General features: G+C 41.7%; 1 protein-coding gene across 1 annotated transcript in view; it reads right to left on the bottom strand.

Moving 5' to 3' along the window:
• The window catches only part of LLGL2 (lethal giant larvae homolog 2 (Drosophila)), a 26797-nt gene extending 12839 nt beyond the window's left edge, over positions 1–13958 (bottom strand). The window contains exons 1-10 of the mRNA XM_009323761.1: positions 13671–13958; positions 13376–13483; positions 6897–6994; positions 5818–5899; positions 4446–4561; positions 3672–3830; positions 2711–2873; positions 2404–2536; positions 1561–1615; positions 1214–1368 (exon numbers count right to left, since the gene is read on the bottom strand). Coding sequence (XP_009322036.1) covers positions 1214–1368; positions 1561–1615; positions 2404–2536; positions 2711–2873; positions 3672–3830; positions 4446–4561; positions 5818–5899; positions 6897–6994; positions 13376–13450 — 1036 coding nt within the window. The 5' untranslated portion in view covers positions 13451–13483; positions 13671–13958. The remainder of the gene's footprint in view (positions 1–1213; positions 1369–1560; positions 1616–2403; positions 2537–2710; positions 2874–3671; positions 3831–4445; positions 4562–5817; positions 5900–6896; positions 6995–13375; positions 13484–13670) is intronic.
• Between the last annotated feature and the right edge of the window lie 6297 nt (positions 13959–20255).

Below are 20255 nucleotides of genomic sequence, written 5' to 3'. Positions count from 1 at the left end.
ATCTATAACCACAAACATATACAGGCACTTCATCTCAGTTACATTCTGCCTATTTCTTTACTGGTTTTTCAGTGACTTGAGAGGGTCTGTTAAGGTCTGGGGAGAGAGGTGGGGGGGAATCCAACAGCTGTTTCTTTACGCCTGCTTTCCCAAGATGGTCCTCCCCTGGATCTTTGCACAATAGGCCAGGGGGAACCAACCTGTATCTATGCATTTGAATGCCCACACCTGCATAGTGGGTAGCTGGGAGCCATCACCACCACCACTGGCAGTACACAAGACAAATAGGTTTGGGAACTAGTCTCCTAGGCAAACTAGAAACTAGAAAGCCTGGGAAGATTCAGTAACAGAAGATTTGCCTACAAGCTCCTAAAAAGCATCTAGACTTCTGCAATTTGGTCTGACCCAACTTGCAATACTGCACATTTGTGGAGCTTGAAATAGCATTTTATACTCACGTTACTTCAAGTTAACCAGAAGCAAGAACTACACCAGCATTAATTAGACAAACTTCTTGGGGAAAATCCTTTACAGTTCCATGAAAAGAAAAAATACTACGGCTACTGTGGAAGTAAGGGCAACAAAGCTCTTCAACAGAAGCAAGAATCTGACAAGCTCTAAGCAAGCCGTGGAATGAGTGCTCTTCAGTTTTAGAACTGTTTACATTCATGTTCACCAGCAGTAAGTTCTCCATATACTGACCCTTGGTTCTATGTCACCCTTTGCTGATTTGTTACCCAGAGCCCTAGTCATAAATCCAAGCAGTAATTAAAAGAAACAATGTCTCAGTGGGAGTAAATTCTGTTTTTAATTATTGCCTCCTTTGAAGTGCTATTTCCAAACAGCAATACTCAGATCCTCATTTCACAACCTGGTTATGTCCAGTGTCTAGCTCACAGACATATGAGTCTAAGAGATCTTTTCTCATTAATGGAGTAGCTTAATTTTTTGAGGAATGTATGGCATTTGTAACCAGCCCATTCTTTCTACCAGTATTTTACACTTCACTTTTAAATGACAAATCTCCTTTATGGTTGGGATCAATCTCAAGAATCTTTTCCAACCTAAATGATTCTATGATTCTCTGTTAAAAGTCTCAAAAAACGCCCAAACAACTGACCTCCTTCACATTTAGTATGCTATTTATACCAGGCAGATTTCACATGCATACACAGCTATTCTAAGTCCTCAGTAATGCCCTTTCATCACATACCTGCAGTAGGCTCTGAACTGAAGATTATAAAGAAGTCTATCACCCGTGACGTGAAGTCAAAGGCTGTTTGCTGACTGCCATGGACAACAGAGATACTGTGCCGGTCACCATAGCTAGCCCGGGGCATCCCTCCTTGGAATATAATGTAAGGAAGCCTTAAGAGAAAGACAGAGTTAGAGTGGTATATGCTGAAGTGAAGAGTAAGCAAAATTTCAAAGACATGAAACAAGTCAAACTTTGACAAAAAATTCTTATAACATTACTCTACAGGGCTCTATGGTATGGCGCATTGAATCCTTTAAATGCCTTTAAACAGGTGAGACTGAAGGGATACACCATGAACTTACCCATTTTTTGTTGTTTGCCAGTAGATCTTGGAGATGGCCTTGCAAGGAAAAGGACCTAAGAGAACAGAGTTATTTGTCATAATTAAAGAAGCGCATCTTTACATTAAGAAGTTTCTTATTCTGCTTCACCTTGGTCACCTCAGCCTCCAAGTCAAGGGCAGCCACCTGAACTAGTAGGCACCACCACCACCTCCACAGACCAAGCCACATCAGACAAGTCTTCTGGGACACACTGACCGTGGTACTCCTCAGCAAAACAAGGCATAGACTCAGGGGAAGTTTTGAACGATGTTGCTGATGGCTAACAGGGAGTGGAAGTGCTGTTGTAGAAGCTGATTAACTAGAAAGGCTTTTTAAGAATTTTTTTTTCTAATGTAAAGGTGATAGAGCTTCAGAAGCTTCTATATGCTTGAAAGATGAGGTCATCCCCATTTCATGGGTTTCAGCAAATCAGAGGCATCATTTCATCACTGCTCAGGTCAACAAAAAGCACACTTAGCTCACTATTCATTACAGAAGATCCAAGCAACTCCTGTTGAACAGGACACTTGAACTAAAACAAAGAGCTGAATCACCAACACCCTTCTTCGTAAGGGACACTGATTTCTTCAACACATTTGCTCTCCATGTTCGACAGACCTTGACATTGTAAAGGAGTTTAAAATCCAAGAAAAAAACTGGACTGAAATCCCTTACTCTAGGCTCACGACCCATTCAAAAGGCAGCTCTGCATTTTGCCGTTAGGATTAAACACTGGGGAGAACTTGACTTAAATATCCCACACAAGCTCAAAATGAGTTTGCGTTTAGATGAATATGCAACAATTAAACCTCACTTACTGACCATAAGGCACAAGGTTTTCCAGAGGCTCAGGCTGCCTGTTGTCACTGGATACTGGCCACTGGGTGTAACTTCCATCATAGTGACAACTAATGAATTTACTGCCATCCCTCTGCCAGTAGAGGTTCTCCAGTTGCTGAAGAGGAAGACACACAATGACTGCTCTCCAGAGAGCTGTTAAGCCCCCCAAAACCAATGCATTCTTACTAAAAAAGAAGCTTTGCCAGGCTCTCCCTGCACCTACTTGTCTTCAGAGTGGAGAGAGCCCTTCCTCCCCTGCTTCTGAACTGACTTTGGATTGAATTAATACCTGGCTGCCCAGGAAATGGTGTGTCACTTTGTTATTCTGCAGGTCCCACAGGACAATCAAGCCCCTGCTATATCCAATCAGGATCTGGTCAGGGTTCTTAGGATGCTCCCGAAGGACTTCCACCAATTCACATAATCGCCTGTTACAGTAATCTTCTGGTACCCTACAGAAGCAGAAAAGAAAACCAAGAAAAGTTTATTCCAGGTACAACCCAATACGACTGTAATAACAGTTAAGGTATAAGAATGAGAAATTAAGCAACAAAAAGTTGAAACGGGTGAGAATAAGTATGATCTTTCCACAAATCCTTCAGCAGCAGAAAAATTCTTATGTAAGACATCACACCAGGCCTGCCACACGAACATGCATCCAGTCTCATTTTCTTCAGGGAAAACCCAAGGTTTACAATGAATGCCAGGACTGGATCCCAGGAGCATAAAGACAGTCTGAATCACCTGCCCTATTCTCTTGTGACCCTTACAGAATAAAGGTAACATGGAAATGTCAGTACGAAGCAACAATGACATGAAGTAGGACAGTTTTCAGCAGCGCTTCAATCACCAGAGTGGCAAAATCCTCATTTGGACAAAGCAGCATCAGAAGTTCTGCCAATGGTAAAAAAAAATAAATGGGTAATTACAGCTAAGCGTAACATTTTTTGCAAAAGAAAACACAAGGGACAGAGCACAAGGTTTGCAGATTTACTCCAAGTGTCTCCTGTATAGTTCTGCCTATATGCTATACCTCCACGGTGACAGTACTTGGTTGACCAGGATAGAAACTGTTACTTAACACATACCAGGACCAAAAGTTACTTTCTTTCACAGGAGTCATGCACATTTGGACAATGCTTAACACAACAGTGAGGCCCCAACACATAATCTAGGGAGACATTTTAACAAAGGATATGTCTTCTAATGGGTTTCCACCTCTACACAGCAGTGCCTGTTTGCTCACTCACCGCTGCAGCACAGCCTCAGAGGTTATGGTCCTGTCCTCTAGCACTCTGAATGACGGAAGCTCCACCACAAAGATGTTGCCACTCTCTGTGCCAAGATACAGGAGTTCCCGTGAGGAATGGGGAAGGACAGCTGTTATCTGTGTGGCACTTGGTGGAGACCTGGGGATTGAAAGAGATTCTTGTCAACCGCATGCAAAGAGGCTATCGTTACTGAACTTGAGAGAACTAACAACTCAACAGGGATATTTACAAGTATCATTTGTTTTATAGGCAGAGGTTTTGAGCCAGGCATTTTTTTGAAGGAGGAAAACACTAGCTTTAAGATAAATTACATCAAAAGACTTTTGACAAGTGCGTGGACAAAGACTCAGATGCCATTTTACAGAAGCCTCTCTTACTAAGTGTCCCAAAAGGAGCTAAAAATAGCTCACCCAAAACTGGCAAGATCAAGTGAAACTAGAACCATAGTTTTTTAAACTCTGACTTAAGGGATGCTTAGATTTACTTATCCTTAAGATTTACAGCTCCTGTACAGATGGAAGTGGATGCACAATATTAAAAAAAGATGTCACCCTTTACATTGGTACAACACTCTTAAAAGGTGGTCTCCTGGGCCCTAGCCAACTCCTGTTTGGTTTCCATGGATGCCCCTCTCATGGATTCACAGGAGTGAGAGTCTGTAAGAACAGGACAAGCTCTAGCTAGAAAAATAGCAAAATTTTCTTACTTGCTTGCTTATCCCCAAACTAGCTCAAAAACACTCTTGCAGATTACCCAGGTGGCCCTTTCAATGTGAAGCGGTGCTCCTCCCGCAGCTCAGACGCCCCACTGTGCTGCTTCAGGCTCCAGAGATGCAAGCTGTTATCATCTAGCAATGTCACCAGCTGGCACTACAAAACCACACAATATGCTTTTTTCAGAATCACAATATTAAATATGACACAGTAAACCTAGCAATAAAGTTGCTGCTGTTCATAATTCTCTGCTAAAACAGGACTGAGGAGCCAGTCACAGTTCTTTATAGCAGTAAATACATACTGCAGCAACACTATTAGCTAACGGCGAGGGTTTTGGGAGTTGGGGGGAGACAAGAAGTAGCCTAAAAGCTAAAAACCCTCTTATATAGGACAAAGGCACAGGTTATCACTGAGGGGGATGACAAGGATTTAGGCTCTTGAAAAAGATCAGCCTATGCTGTAAAGCTTAGCAAGGCAGCTGCAGGCTGTTAGCTCATCACCTTCTCGCTCAGCATGGTTTGCTGCAACACACCCCAGCTTTGGGTGGGGCTGATACAGTCTACTGCACCACACTCCTTGCATTCTTCATGTCCAACCTCATTCTGGAGGGTTGTGTCAGAGTCCTTTTATAAGCCCAGCCCTGCTGGCTGTATGTTCAAATTGAAGCATTTTACCTGCTGAAGCCACACCTGGTGCAACACTCCCCATGGGAGTTTCAGCTTATACCATTAGTTAAGCAGACACCCAAAACCACCTCAAGAATTAAATCCCTCTGATAAAGAGGCCACTCGTGCTATACTGGGGGCATCAGGCAACAAAGTATGTGGCCAAGACACCAGTCTGCCAGTCAAGGGAAGGGAAAGTGGTTAGACAGCCACCAGACATTTGGAAAATTCTGCCTTCCTATTTTTAGTCTGTGGCAGTAACTGTTCAGCGATCCCCAGGAGCAAGATTCTATACCCCAAAACAAGCTTAACAGCAGGCGAGGTTAGCAGTACTGTTTTGAACTCCTGAAAATAATTAAATCAGTTCAGCAGCAGCTACTGTTCTATCTGTTCTGCAGAAGAAACACCACCCAGTCCTACTGAAAGAACAGGGGCTGCAAAAGGAAAAGGAAGTTCTCGCTTCTGCAGCAGATTGCCTGAAGTATTCTGGCCTTACTACCTTTCCCAATATGTTGCTTGAGATAAATGACCAACAGTTACAAACAATAAAGCTACTCTCAAGTTTTACCGAGCATCTCCACAGCAACAAGTGCTGCTGAGAGCACAAAATGCACTGGGATAAGCATTCCTGACCAAGCAGCATCTGAATATACTCGGTAATAGGAGCCCAGTTGCCTGGAACAAACTCAACACCTGTTTAAGAGAGGTCTACATAAGCCGCAGAGGTACTGAAAATACACTCACCTGATCAGGTATAAAGTGAATCTGCATTACAGTATTGTTTTCTTCATGTAAACCCATGAACTCCACCCCAGGAGCACCGTATCTGAAGAGTTTGTTGAGGATCTACAGTATTTAAGATGACCCACAGTTACAATTAATTGATAAGAAGCCTGCTAGCAAGCAAGATGAAAAGAGATTAGTTTGAAACCATGTTTTACTGTTAGTGACCTGGACTGAAAAGAACCAATGCAGATCTACTTTGATTTCATATGCTTGTGGCAGGTTACACACACTACAGGAGAACATGCAAGTTAACTTCATCCTTTGAGCATATGCAGAAGCGGTGCCTGGACCTTGTTTTTTTCTCAGAGTTGTTTCGTGGTTTCCCAGACACTGCAATCCTGCTTAACTAATTTGTAACCAAGAGACAGATGGCTACTGCCTGCATGAGGAGTCCAGCCTCTGAACACAAACAACACCAGGAATGAATGATTAAGCAGGCAGAGAGCACACCAACTTTTCCTTTCTGGGCTGAGTGATAATGCCTGTTTTACAGCTTGCCTAGCTGGTACTGTGCCATGGGAATCACCTCAGTGCCTTGTGTATACACAAAAATCAGAATGGACATCATTAGCTAAAAAAAAGTCACCACCTTCAATGTTTAGGTCTTTAACGCCTGGATGGTCAAAAACTCGGGAAGCTGAAAGTGTTTCTGACTTCAGTTTTAACCTTTGAAATAGAATTGCTTTAAGAAAAAAAAAAAGGAACCCTGCCCCAAATATTTAAACCACCCTGGAATTTACAACATGAAGGATTGCTAAACTTAGTCCAGATCTAGTCTGACTTTCTGCATAGCAAGAGCAAAGAGTCTTGTCTAATATCTGCATCAGCTCAGCTTCTGTTTGAGCTATAGTTCAGCTCTTGGCGAGATAATCCCATTCTGTTCAGACCAAAACCACTTCAAACCTAGGCAAACTGTTCCAATGTTCCAGTAACCCTTGCTTGCAAATTTATACTTAGTCTAACTTTTTACAGTGTCTTCAAAGTTGCACATTCTGATATGGTCAGAGAAATCTAGCCAAAGCTGTTCAAAAGAATACAGTTTGATGGCTCCCGATCGCGTTCCAATGGCCATAAGGCGGAGAAATGGGCTATAGCCCAGTGCACTGGGTTGATGGGGAAATCCATGTTCCACAGTCTGGTAGAGAGAAAGAAAAATCATGATCAACAGCATGTTTCATGGGCATTGTTGTATACAGATAAAAAACACAAAAGATAAATATGGCATGGCATTTTGAACTACAGCACCTAATGGCAGCTTTTTCTGTTGAAAAGTGTTCAAACACAGGTTAGATTTGCTGAACAATAGCCTAAGGACGAATCTATTCCAAGAACCCCCGGCTCTGCAGCCAGGATATGCAGAAGTGTAGCAGAAATGAAAGAGAAATATTCTGAAAACAGCAACCCAAGCAGCTCTTTATGTTAAGATTATAAATAACTCTGCATAAGCACAGCTTACTCAGTCACCACAATACACTCCATCACTCCACATCAACTTTACTTCTGTAAACCAACTGCTCAGCACAATTTCAAAGTCTGACACAAATACTGTGTATTGTAAGGTCAGCTTTATCTGCCAAATTCCACACAGGTCAGCCTTCATGACCTGCTCTTGTTGACTGACATCAAGAAATGGTGCAAAGCTATGAAGAACTACTGAGTCAACATCAGTGCTCATCAAGAAAACTAAACAGATTTCATATGGGGCAGTCAGGAAAACTCATGTAACTGATAACCATTTTCCAGAGGTAGCACAAGGAATATTGGAATTTAATGACAGCAGGAGCCTGCTAGGCCACCTCAGACTACTTCAAAGCCATTTGGTAATAAGAAGATGTCAGTCACTATCATGGGGAGGAGTATGTTGCTTGGCCTTAGTGGCTTCCCTAAAGTACAATCTACACTGCACCAAGAGGAAGATTTGGAGCATGTTGTACACACCACACTTAACATGGCCGATGTATTTACACACTATGGAATAATATTCTGCCATACTTAGAGGATGCAACCACGCTACTTGGAAAATAGCTCAGTCAAGTTTTTAGAAGTGCTAATGTACAGCTATTATCATTGTTTAGACAAAACAAGTATGTATGAGTGTTCAATAACATGTGAAGAGGGATTTGTGTGCCCAAAGATTAATAGGGCTACTTCCTGGAAAACATTGTTATCCTTACAGTCCCAGCTTCCGGAAAATATGTTCTTCTAAGGCAAGCTGGTCAGCTACAGAGTAGGAATTTGTTACAAAACAGCCTGAGGACCACTTACAGCCAAAAAAAAAAAAAAAAAAGAGTAAGCAGAGGACCCTCCATCTACAATAAGCACTTGCACCTCACTCCCATCGTGCCTTTGAGACGGAGCTACCACATCACTTGGCTTTATGGTTTATTCAACCCAAAAGTAACACCTGGACTTTATTTCCTGCGTAGTGATTTCCCAACTTAATCCCTTGCAGGAGAACCAAATAAAGCCAGTTTCATTTCTGCAGTCATGCCATTAGCCTGAGGTGCTCCCAGCTGCTACAAAGTAGTTTAATGCCCTTTTTCTGTTCCTGCTCAAAGACACAGGCATAGGAGGATATGGCTGACTCCATAGTCTGCCAGATTGCTTCAGTTTTAGCCATTTGATCACAATTCCTAAATTTTAAAAATAGACCTCCTTCCTCTAAGTCATCAGTTACCCCAGTCTGAGGTCCTATTAGGGGAAGATGAGCCATTTCAGAAGACATAAAATTGGAAATTGGAGCATTTCCCAATTTTCTGCTTGCCAACTCATATGGGCAAAGGAGTAATTAAGTTACTAATTTTTAACCTTTTATATGCAGTAAATTAAGATTAGTACTACTGACTAAGACTACTGAGTTTATTTCCCTTTATGATAATTTAATCTCCAGCCTTACTTATTTATAATCTGAGGGTAATTTAAGTGTTAAGTTTGTATCATTAAAAACAAATTTTGAGAAGTCAATCTTTTTAATGTCACCCTTGAAGTCATTGCTAACCAACCTTTGCTTAGCTGCACATATAAAACTTCCCAGAGGAGACTGTATGAAATTAGGAACTTATCTATGGACTCAGAATTGAAACAGGGCGGTTTTCTAATCAGCACAGTCAAAGAGGAATTTCTCTGTACCATGATAGCTACTGAGACAACACAGAAAAGCTTCCTAGTTGTCAAAGCTGTAGGAGTATGAAGCCATGGTATACAATTCTGGGAAGAAGACTCAAGATAACATGTTATCTTAACAACAAATCAGACATTTAATTGAATAAGGTGTACCACGGGCAACAGACACCACGCCACTCTCCACCGAAACAGTGAGGAACTTTTTAGGGAGACACCAGTGTAATTCCACTGTTAGTTTTAGTTTCAACTTGTTCACAGTCGCTGTGCTGTCACGTCATCAGCACAACTAGGTGCCACTTTCAATGAACATCAATTAGAAACTGTTTATTCTGAGATTTCTTCCAGCCCAGAAGATAAGGCTTTAGCCATAATTCTTATAACAGAAAACCATGACTTACACAATACTGTACTGCCTGTTAGGATGCTGTCAATACTAGCCTTAATATTGGCCTAATTGTATCTTGGTTTTGATGTGTTAATCTGTAAACATGTTAGACAAGTCAATAAAAGCTTTAATTTTCAAGTATGAGACCTATGAACTGCATGACCAAGTGTGTACCATTCAGTCCTAAGAACAGGAGGGTAATTTTTTTCCCTGGGTTTTCCTTCAATAGAAAATTTGAAGTACCCTCCCATCCCATAAACAAATTTGCAAAAGCTACAGTAACTATTACATCCAGGAGTAAACTGTAAGTAACAGAAGGCCACTGCAGAAAATAGTACCACATGCAGAAGCACAAGAAGAGAGTATCAGTAACAACCACAGCGTTACACAACTACTTATGCAGTAAATGTACTAGTGGTTTCTGACAGCTTTGAATCTTCAACCAAGATGCCCGTAAGATGTAATGAAGGTATCTCCCTCCTATGTTGTTCATTTGTTTTCACAGCCCACAGCCAGGCAGGAAGGCACTGGAGTGTCTTTTTGGCTGTATTTGACACCACCAGGGCCAGGCATTCACATTCACCGTACCGATTACCCAGATCTTTTTCTTGCATTTATTTACACCCAGTTGTTAAATCACATCAAGTCAGTTTTTCAGCTGGCCTCCTTTCCTCCCCTCTCTCGGGCAGCTTTCATCAGCCAATCCTTTCACCTGCTCAGCAGGTAAACCCAGCAAAGGGGAGCGAGGGGGGAAGAAGGCAGGAGAGGTTACAATGGAGCCTTTCAGCAGAGCTGAAATAAGAAACTAGAGTGCCCACAATGTGCCCTCTCTCCTCAAAAGGGCCTTTGTATCTTTGAGGAAAGGTAGGAGCTTTCATTTTCCTCAGACCACAGATTTTTCAGACTCAGTAAAAGTAAACCCGATGTCAGCAGCATTAACTAACAGAAATGCTTTATGTCAGTCATATTTACTGCAGGAAAAATGCAGCCAAACTTAACAGTTGTTCCCAGCCCACACTAAAGCTGTGCAGATGAAATTCAGTGCTGTCTTCCTCCTTCCATTTCTCTCTGCTTCTCCTCTCTGATTGTTTTATGACAAAGCAGAGACAAAGCCAACCACTGGCAATACAAACCCTGTACCTTTGTTAACGTGTCTTCTGAAGAAACAATGAAGCCTGTATGTGTTAAATCTACTTTGCATAGACACTAATTCAATGTTTAAGGTAAGCTATCCATCACACCCATTAGCAAAGGGTTAGGAAGACTGAAAAGAGGGGAAAACACACCAAGCCATAAATTAAATGCAATGTTCCCAGTTTGGTAACATTCAGCTGTAAGACAGGCTGGTTCACCTGTGCGTTACCCATCATCTAGTCTGACAATGCCAGCCTGAACATGTTTGTTCTGCAGGGCTTGGACTGAGCCAAAGGCATCCAAATAGTGCTTCCAAAAGCAGGATAAACTTAAAGAAGTAGACTGCCAAGTCCACATACCTTATCCTTCATTCTATCCACTGAGCTAAAAACAGATTCTTGCAACAGGTACACACAAGTATAGGAAGTTCTTACTCATACAGAGAAACAGATATGCAAAGCTAAGTGACTAGCAGAATTTAGGAAGGTGTTTGTTGAAACAAACACAAGTTTGAGGACAGTTTGAAGAGCTAGTCCAGTGGTCAATCAGTCCTTTAAAACCATCTGGACCACCTCTTATCTGGAACAGAAAAGCAAGAGGGAACAGTAAAAACATCGAAACCTGTTTATACTTGAGGGAGTAAACAAACAAAGAAAAAAATCCACCACCACCAACTAAAAAGACTTTTTTAATTGAAGTCCATTACTAGGTCAGTATGGCCAAATACATTCCACTATATTAACACTAAACTTGTGTGGCATCATGCATTCATATTCAACTTCAGTGTAAACAATAAAATGAGGGCAGGAATCCCCAGCACTTTTAAGGTACAGACCTTCCATTTAGTCGCTACCAGCACCACAGGTAGTCACACACCGAAGAGGTGCAAATACACCATGCAATTTCTCTGATCAGCAACTTTCTAGTCCCACAAAATATTTCCCAAGCAGGTTCTTAACCAGAAGTGTTTCAAAGACCTCAAATAACAAGTGTTTAAAAACTTGCTTACCAGCACTAACGTGCTTGCTTTACTAGCACATTAGACAAGGACAGTCTTGGCACAGAAAGTACTATGTTTCTTGGCTCCTTGAAGCCACAACCTTCAACAGGCCAGAATTAAGGTCTGACTTTCCCAGATCTTCTCAGTCTACCTAGCTGTGAGTAGATGTTTATTGTATCAAAGGGCAGAAGCTTTCAAATGATCCATTATCTCTGGAAATACTGGAATGGGACACAAAAGACTTGGAAAAAAAAAAAAACTTTATGCAAGAGAAAAGTATAATGTAAAAGATTCTGCTATAATGTAATGGTATAATGTTCATTCCCTTTCCAATTCTTGTTAGAAAAGAACGAGTTACTGTGGCTTAAAAGTGTAAATGCATTTTGCAAGGTCTTTAATTACCAAGTTGTTAATGAGAGTAAACGATTAGGAAGTGTCCAAAGCACTCGCCTCCCTAGAAACAAGATGCAATTTTTACCTTCAGGACTGAATCAAATGGAGTCAGAAATCCTGATGCCAACTTCTAACATATTTGGAAGGTTCCCTCTGCTGCAAAAGCAGGTTCTTTCAACCCTGTTTTGCATCATCCAAATTAGTCTCTCTCTGGCAGGTAAAGTTTGGCCAAACATTCTCATAAGAGAAACACATGTTCAAGGAAGAGACACCCCTGAAATAGCAATGGTTTTTCCAAGGTATATACAATTTTATATGCTTATAAGCAATTCTGACCCATCCCTGGGATGTCTCCTGAAGCTGATATTGCATTCAGCTAAATGCAAGCAACTCAATCCTGATCTCCATTTACTGAACTTTTTACTGCGTCTGGACTAGCATTTTCTCATGGTAGCAAGCAGAAAATAAGCCTGAAGCACTCTTGAGTTCCTTTTGTCTCCCCAATGGGAGGGAGGTATGCATGGAAATGGTGTGGTTTAATACCAAATTACATTAAATCATTCATCTCAAATAGCCACAGTTCCACTTTAAGTATATATCTACGCTAGGATTTTAATGAATCAAGGAGGTTATTTCCTAGGCTGACTTCATTTATCCATTACACTTTTCAGCAAAATTCCATTTAAACCTTGGAAATACAAAACCTACAAATATATTTTTGATACCCAGTGAAGGTGTTTGTAAGTAGCCATTAGCCTAGCAATGAATTAATACTAGGCATTTACAAAGATGAAAGCGCTATGTTCCTGGCCAGGGCTCAAAAGAAAATGCCCAGAGTGTTGGATAGATAGCACAGCCATTGCCATTCCCTCTTCACAGAGGGAAGGAAAAAAAATAGATACAGAGTAAGATAATAGCAAGTTCATTGTTAATGGCCACTGTGCTTCCTAGGTGCTACCACATTTCTACCACAGACTTTTAAATTCACTTTTAAAGAACAGAGCTATACTAATAAACCCAAAGTATAATCACGGACAAAGTACTCTGGCTTCAGCTGCATCATAAGCTGTGTCCTCTTGTGTATCTTTAGAAAAATGTTTACTTTCACAGTGGTACTGCAAAGACTACCTATAACATAAGTAGTCACAGCACATAGCAGGGCAAACTACAGAACACTCAGGGTATATAAAAGCGGCTGCGAAGATCTCTTCTTTCAGCAAGTGCCACTCAACAGCGTGATAATATCCTTTTTCTTAAAAACGAAAGACAGAATTGAGAACATGCTCATGAGCTTAAAGACAACTAGTCAGGCACATTGGGGAAAAAAAGGACAGAATTGAAAAAGAGAACAAACCACCTCTCATAATTTTAACTTTTCCACCCACACTCAAGTAGTTTTTCCTTCCCTTTACACTGTGCAGTGGCTCAGGATAGATTTGCCTCGCACACATATGCCTTGAAGCTTGAGGAAAGCACTGTACCTTGTTAAACTGGAAAAGATCACGTTTAAGCCTCTCTCTCACTGGATCATGTCCGGGTCTTAAAAACCTTCTCATTTTCCTCACTGTAGTATCTTGGCACCGAAAATCCTAACAAAAAAAAAAAAGCAAAGCCATATAAACAAAAGCAGCCTGAGAAGAGAAGTAAGCAGAAGTAGATTATTTATTTTGGTTTAGCAGGTAACACAAATCAGCCAGAGCAGAATGAGACAACATCGCTATCGAGTAACTAAAACCTGATACCACCACAGAGCAGCATCTCTGGTGCAGGACTTACACAATACCATTTTCACATTGCTAGAGCAAACCAGTACAGGTAAGCCAAGAGGATTTTAGAAGTTTTTACACTTGGCCATTTTGCAATCACTTCAGTTGACCTTATCCAAAGAAGAGGCAAGCAAAACTGCAACATTTGCATAAACATTTAGACAAACTCAATCTAAAGGCTAACTCCCAGGCTCACAGGCATTATTGACTAGTATCAGTTTTCACCCCAGGTAACCCTCCAGCTATTGAAGCTAAAAAGAGAAAGAATCACATTTTCAGCTCACTCCATGGGTACGGCAGAAAGGGCGCTTGTGCTGCCTGCAGGGTAGCTGCATTAATTATTAACTTGCTTTTGTAAAATATCAAGCCTAACTCCCTGCTCAAGGTGGGGGTAGGGGAAGGAAATCTTGCACCTGCAGTTCAATGTGCAGCTAGAAGCACAAGCCTTTCAGTATATCTCACTCCCTTGTGTCTCTCTCAGTAGCAGGAGGATCCAAGCAGGACAAATTAGACACGACTTGCAACCTAGTAATCACACTGGGGATACCAGGCTACATCCTCATATTCTGTACAGCTCAAGAGATTTCTTTGTCACATCTCCCCTCTGCAGAGGTGCTAAGTGGCAAGTAAAACTCTGCCAACTCAAGAGTAAAGGTTTGAATCGCATCCCGACAACTTACCTTGGCATAAGCGCTCCTGCCTGCCCTGGCCATCTTTCACAAGCTCCAGTTTCCACTGTACAGATAGCTCAGCTGTTCATGAAGCAGCTACAGGACACTCCAGTCAGTATTTTATTTTAATTTGTTGGACAGGATATTATAGCAAATACCAGCTACTCTGTACACAACACACGTGCACAGTGGGGGCCAGAAATTCTGAGGTGCAACGAAGAATCAGCAATAACCCGTCATCAGAAGAGGTACATACACACGTACAGCAAGGTGGGGAGCAGGGGGGAGAAGGCTAGTGTTGCAAGAGGAAGAGAGGGACCAGAAGCACCAAAGGGACTGTCAAGTGAACAGAGGGCCTTGGGCCCTTGTTCAAACTGTGGGGCTGGATGGTGATTGAGGGAAGAGAGCTTTCACAGTCCATCTGTACTGACGGGCATAACAGAGCTGGCAAACAAAGTGGCTATCTGTGTGCTCCTGCCAATAATGATGGTCTTTGGTTAATACCTTAAATCAGACAGCCATTCCTGAGGAGCTTGAATTGTTTTTCACATGGTTTCTAGCAAGGCCTTACCAACTGTGAAGGACCAAAAAAAGGAAATGGTATTATAAACAGGATACTCCATAGCCATATTTTGACAAGTCCCTTTAGAAACTCCCTGAGCCAGAACTTGGACCCCTTTGTTGCATTAGTCCTCTTTTACCTTTCCTGCTCACACTCCAAAATCTCCAGCCACCTACGCAGTACTGTCCAGAGCTCACTAAGAGGACTGCAATGCAGTCCTGGTTCAGAGGACCAGGAGATCACATCAGCACCAAGAGTCTGAGTCACTCGGTCCCCACCTAGAATCACTAGCATCTCCACTCACCATGGAGAAAAGTGGCTCTGAGCAGGCAGCTACAGGCATCTGTGTTCGTGAACTGTACCATCGGCACATGCAGGGATGAAGAATATGCACAGAAATACATATAGCAGGGGACCCCAAAAAAGAGAGGAAGAATAAAAGTGTAGTTTACTTGGAAAGTATATCCTTCTACAATGATTTAGGTACTTGAACTAAAATTTCAAAAGTTGTATCGGATCATAAGTCTTCTTTCACCAGACATTCCTGAGAGAAAGACAGACATATTTACACAAGGCTATATTTACTCTAAGTTAGCAAAAGCTACAGAGCAGTGACAAGCTGCTGTGCTATGCAAGGAGAGCATATCACACCCATGTATAACACACAGTTTGCCCTTAGCCAGACAAGGAAAGGAAAGTGCCAAAGAGACGCACCCTTTCCCACTGTCAATCAATGTCCTGGACCTGTTAAACTAGGCAAACCCACAGAGAAACTCTACTAATTATCCTCCCCACTTTAGAAAAGAGACCTCCTCAGCTGTGACAGCAGAGACAAACTCACTGTTACAAGCAAAGTAAGGAGAAAAGTGGGTTTGATTTGAGAGAGACACAACTTTATATTTAACACCCTGCTAGAATGTTTTATCCTGAAATATTAATTGCATCTAGAAGCATGCTGTTTTAACCTGCTTATGCAAGAGATCTAGCATTCACGCTCCAGCCCACAACAACTTGCTCAACTGGCTAAGGAGCATAGTAGTTCAGAACCAAGCAGTAACTCACTTGAAGAAACGTCATTCTGGCAAGCTGATGTGTCCATTACGATCAGAGAAGGCATGCTACAAAAGTCATCTCTCATTGACTTGTACCAGGGTTTCATGCCTGGCCAAAGAATTCCTGAGTGTCACAGTATGGGATGAGAGGAAAAGCAGTTTTAAGCAAAGACAAAGAAGGAACAGCAAAGAGAATGGCATCCGCTGTAGCACAGGTTGTCCAAGAGGAATTATTATCACAAGTTTACAAGACTCTTGTCAACGAGAAGAATTTTCTTTTTAGTACAATAAGCAAGTGCCTTTTCCAATTCTAGAAAAACAAAAAGATTCCGCAATCTGTATAATCTTATCTTCCAGATGCACATTTACATATTAGCAGACCAGTTTCTCTCTCACACACCTTCAGTGTCTTACATAAAACTCCAATCCCATGTGCTCTGCAGTTATCTGCCAGTCAGCATTTACAACCATATGGTAACAGTTGCGGCTACCAGTAGCCAGAGGGGAATTCTCCAGTAGCCTCTGAAGCTATGCCAGGTCTGCATGTATCTAATGTTCTTATTTTCCAGGGAAACAATTCTTTAGGCTTTCAAAGATGAGCCTTTTACCAGAAACTATGTGCAACATTATCTTCTTCTAAGATTCATTGAGGTCAGCTGTTTATAGGCAACAATAGCCCCAGGCTGAGTCAGTCCCAATTTTGCTCATATTCAGAACATGGACACCTGACAGCAAAGTTCAGAGTGCCCTGTACATCGAGCTCCTGCTGCTTCGTTAGCTGAATGCTTAGCTAAATATGATGAGGTACGCTTTTTCACCTCATTTGATTAGATCCAGCCACGAAACAAAAGCTCTTCACTATTCATATAGAAAGGCAATGAAAGCATGAGTTGCAAGATAATCCTATTTCCAATCACAGACTAAGGAGCAGTTAACATCGAAACCAGATTTCATTCTGGCTTCCTTGGCTCAGCTCCGTCCATTTTAGATGTTGAGATTTATGGCAAATACACATGCCACGTCTCACAACAGACCCATATTCAATAGAAGGCCAAATGCTTCTTCCTAGGAGAAGCATTAATTATTCCTCACTGCTCTGTGTTAGTAATCCCATTAGAGCTCCACGTTTTGCTTTATCTTCATTGCTTTTGCACACAGTAATGTGTCGTGATGCCCATGCACAGCTTGCTGAGACACTCTGGATTTTCTCCATCAACTAGGCATGGGGGGAATTACCCTTTGTAGAAATTTGTTGCAATTTTTGCTTATGTCTTCCCACGATAGTGGAATTTCCAGCCAGAAGTAGAAGAGAACCAACGTTGTAAGTCCCAATCACACAAATTAATCCAGTCTTACAAGATGAGGAAGCCCAGGTCAGAAGTTTTTACTACATAGACAGTATTAAGTGTGGATATGGTCCAGAGTTAACCCCACAACAAAAACATACCCATAACGAGTTTATTTTGCTCACGTAGGAGAGTTGCAAGGTACCATCTGTGTGCTTCCTAGGCAACCTTTACTCAACTTGAACAGGTTTTCAATGGGATAAGGTCCAACAGCTTTCTTTTCAAAATGCCATCAAGTATCTCAAGAACTCTTAGATCTTGCCTTGCTTTAGGTCTCCTTTTCATTCCTTCCTCATCACCCCTTCCGGCTTACAGGTCCTTAAAGGGAGAACTTCTATGTATGCATCTGATAATACTTTATGAACCCTGCTAAAATAAAAGAGGCCTTATCAACAAGCTTTGTTTGAACTACAAGCAGTTAGTGCTCCTATAACAAACAGTCACCGCCATGGCCTTGTCTGAACTAGGTTTCCTCCTGCACCCAAAAGTTTGCCTTGTTCCTGTTACCAACACAGTCAGCAGCAACAGAACAGAGGCTGGATCAATTGCACAGGAAAAAGCTATTCCTTAGCACCAATGATCTCACAACAACAAAAATGATCAAAGCATTATTTAAATACTAGTTTTATCAAGTTTATCAATTACAGGAGCCATCAGACTCATCAGACATGACTCACTGTGAAATTACAAGTTTAAGAACACTTTTAGCTTGAAATCAATGAAACAACCCCTAGCTATTCTTTAACTGGGCTGTCACTGTAAAGTTCATCTCTACCATCATGTTCGGCTGCAAAACACTACCAAGACAGATACTTGGGAAGAAAACACAAGCCAAGCAGAACAGCTGGAGCAAGGGAAGGAACAGTTGCAGTACGTGGAAATTTTGGAAGTGTAAAATACCACTGCCTTTTCCCAGGATAAGGCTTCGCTGGGAAGATGCTCTAACAACATTAATCTCATAGTTTAATGATCCCATGCAGAGATCTCCCTTACACAACACAACTGCTGATCAACTGCTAGCCCCCCAGCACTCGCAGTTTTGTAACAGGAGAGTGTTCAGATGCACCTTGCATGCAGTAGTCAGGCACTAGCAGAAAGGTAAACCAAAAAGATCCTCCTGTAAAAATTATTTATTTTTGTGAACCTGGAGAGACAGTTAAATGAACAACTGAACAGTGTCAACACTATGTGCAGGTGGCCACCCTCCCAAAACACAGAAAATATTAAATAAAAGATCAGAGATAGATTCTCCAAGAACACTTGGAAAATAATTAAGAACCAATCATACAAATCAGGCAAGTTCATGTACTTTCACAGCTTTGTGCTTGGAGTTACCAGGGACCACCCACTTGCAATGAATTTACTAATTGTGCAAATCTTGTGTGTCATTATGACTCCTATTGTGTTCTCCTTGTCATGGGAGCATGACAACATGAAGTTTCAAAATGCTACAGCAGAACAAAGTCTTTGCACTGAACAACATTATTGCACACGATGCAAAACTCTTTGTACGCTTCTACTAAGAAGCATGATTCAAATGGAAAAGTGGCTTGTAACTTTGGAACAGCATTTTACACCAAACATAGTGGGTCAATGGAGTAAACCACGAAAGCATTTGCTTCTTAAAGCAACACAAAGAGATCTAGCTAGAAAAAACTTTTAGCTGAGAATTGGAGTTTCCATAGAGTTTCTGCACAGAAATCAAACTTTTAGCTACCACCAGTCCCTCCTTTGATAAACTATTTTAAAGAAAGATCATGCTACTAGTAGTATCACATACTTTTATCGCCATGTACTAACTGCATTACATTATATATGTTTAAAACCTCTAACTCTCTCAAGCCTCTATGTCAGCCAAAGAAACATACCTCTTCCATAAACAATTCCCAGTAATAATCACATTACTGTACCAAAAAGCCACTAGAAGATGTAGGACTCTCAACTGGTTTAACTCCTCCAATAATTTTCTTCACTCAGTAGTTACAGCAGATGCAATTTGTTCAAAACCAAATAAAAGATGTTCCTCAGCACCATCCTATGAATATGCTTGAGAATCCTTCTTCCTTTTCAATACCATAAACTAAATGGAGCCCCTCAAAAGTGGCTACAAGCAGCACTGAGCAGGATTAGGGACTTGAACATCCTTGCTGTCTTTACAAGGAACGCGTCAGGATGCATGGAGAAGCCTTGGGATGTACCACCACTTTGCATTCCGCTCGCCCGAAGTACCAGCTTCCCAAATCAAAGCTAAAATCACCAGGCAGCTGCTCTGGGCATACAGTTTCACCTGGGACTTGGTAAAGCAAGATATTCCAGTTGACTGAAGTGCTTTCAGATGACTACAAAAAGCAGCATTCCCCATCAAGTAACACATTACAATGGACAAATTTTATCATGTCTGTGAAGCTGTCCTGTCTTGTCACTATCCTCACACGAGTGTAAAGCTTTGTGCCACTACAGTGCAAAAACACCGACCTAGAAGTCTACTTCAACTGCTCTACACCATTAACACCACTAAATATAAACACACAAAACTGTCTCCAAAGCTAAGGTTAAGCCTCACCTCCAGAAGAGGAGATGTCAGTGACCAGCTTGTTCCCATGCCACAACTGCAGGGCAACATGAGACAAAGGCTAAACAACTTGCTTCACCTTTTCACTGTCTGTTAGAAGTAACACGCTCCCTCACCCATCAAGATCTTACAACTTTGGGGAGGAAAAAAAACCACCACAAACATGATATATTTAATATGGGCAGGGGTTTGAAGGGGAAAAAAAAAAAAAAAAGAAAATGCTAACAGAGCGTCCCAAAGGAGACATTGCTATTCTCATTAATCGCATCTGCTTCGAGCCAGTCGTAGCAGATGGAGACCTACAAGGCCAGGTTGCGGGCAGGGACATCTCCCATCGCAGGACGAGGCAGAAGCAGTGCGAGGGGCCGCTCCGGGACGGCTCCCGAGCGGCC

The sequence above is a fragment of the Pygoscelis adeliae genome, unplaced genomic scaffold (assembly GCF_000699105.1).
Source record: "Pygoscelis adeliae isolate BGI_AS28 unplaced genomic scaffold, ASM69910v1 Scaffold75, whole genome shotgun sequence".
NCBI lineage: Eukaryota > Metazoa > Chordata > Aves > Sphenisciformes > Spheniscidae > Pygoscelis > Pygoscelis adeliae.
Note: the sequence above shows the minus strand (reverse complement) of the source record. Positions and strands in the feature narration are given on the sequence as shown.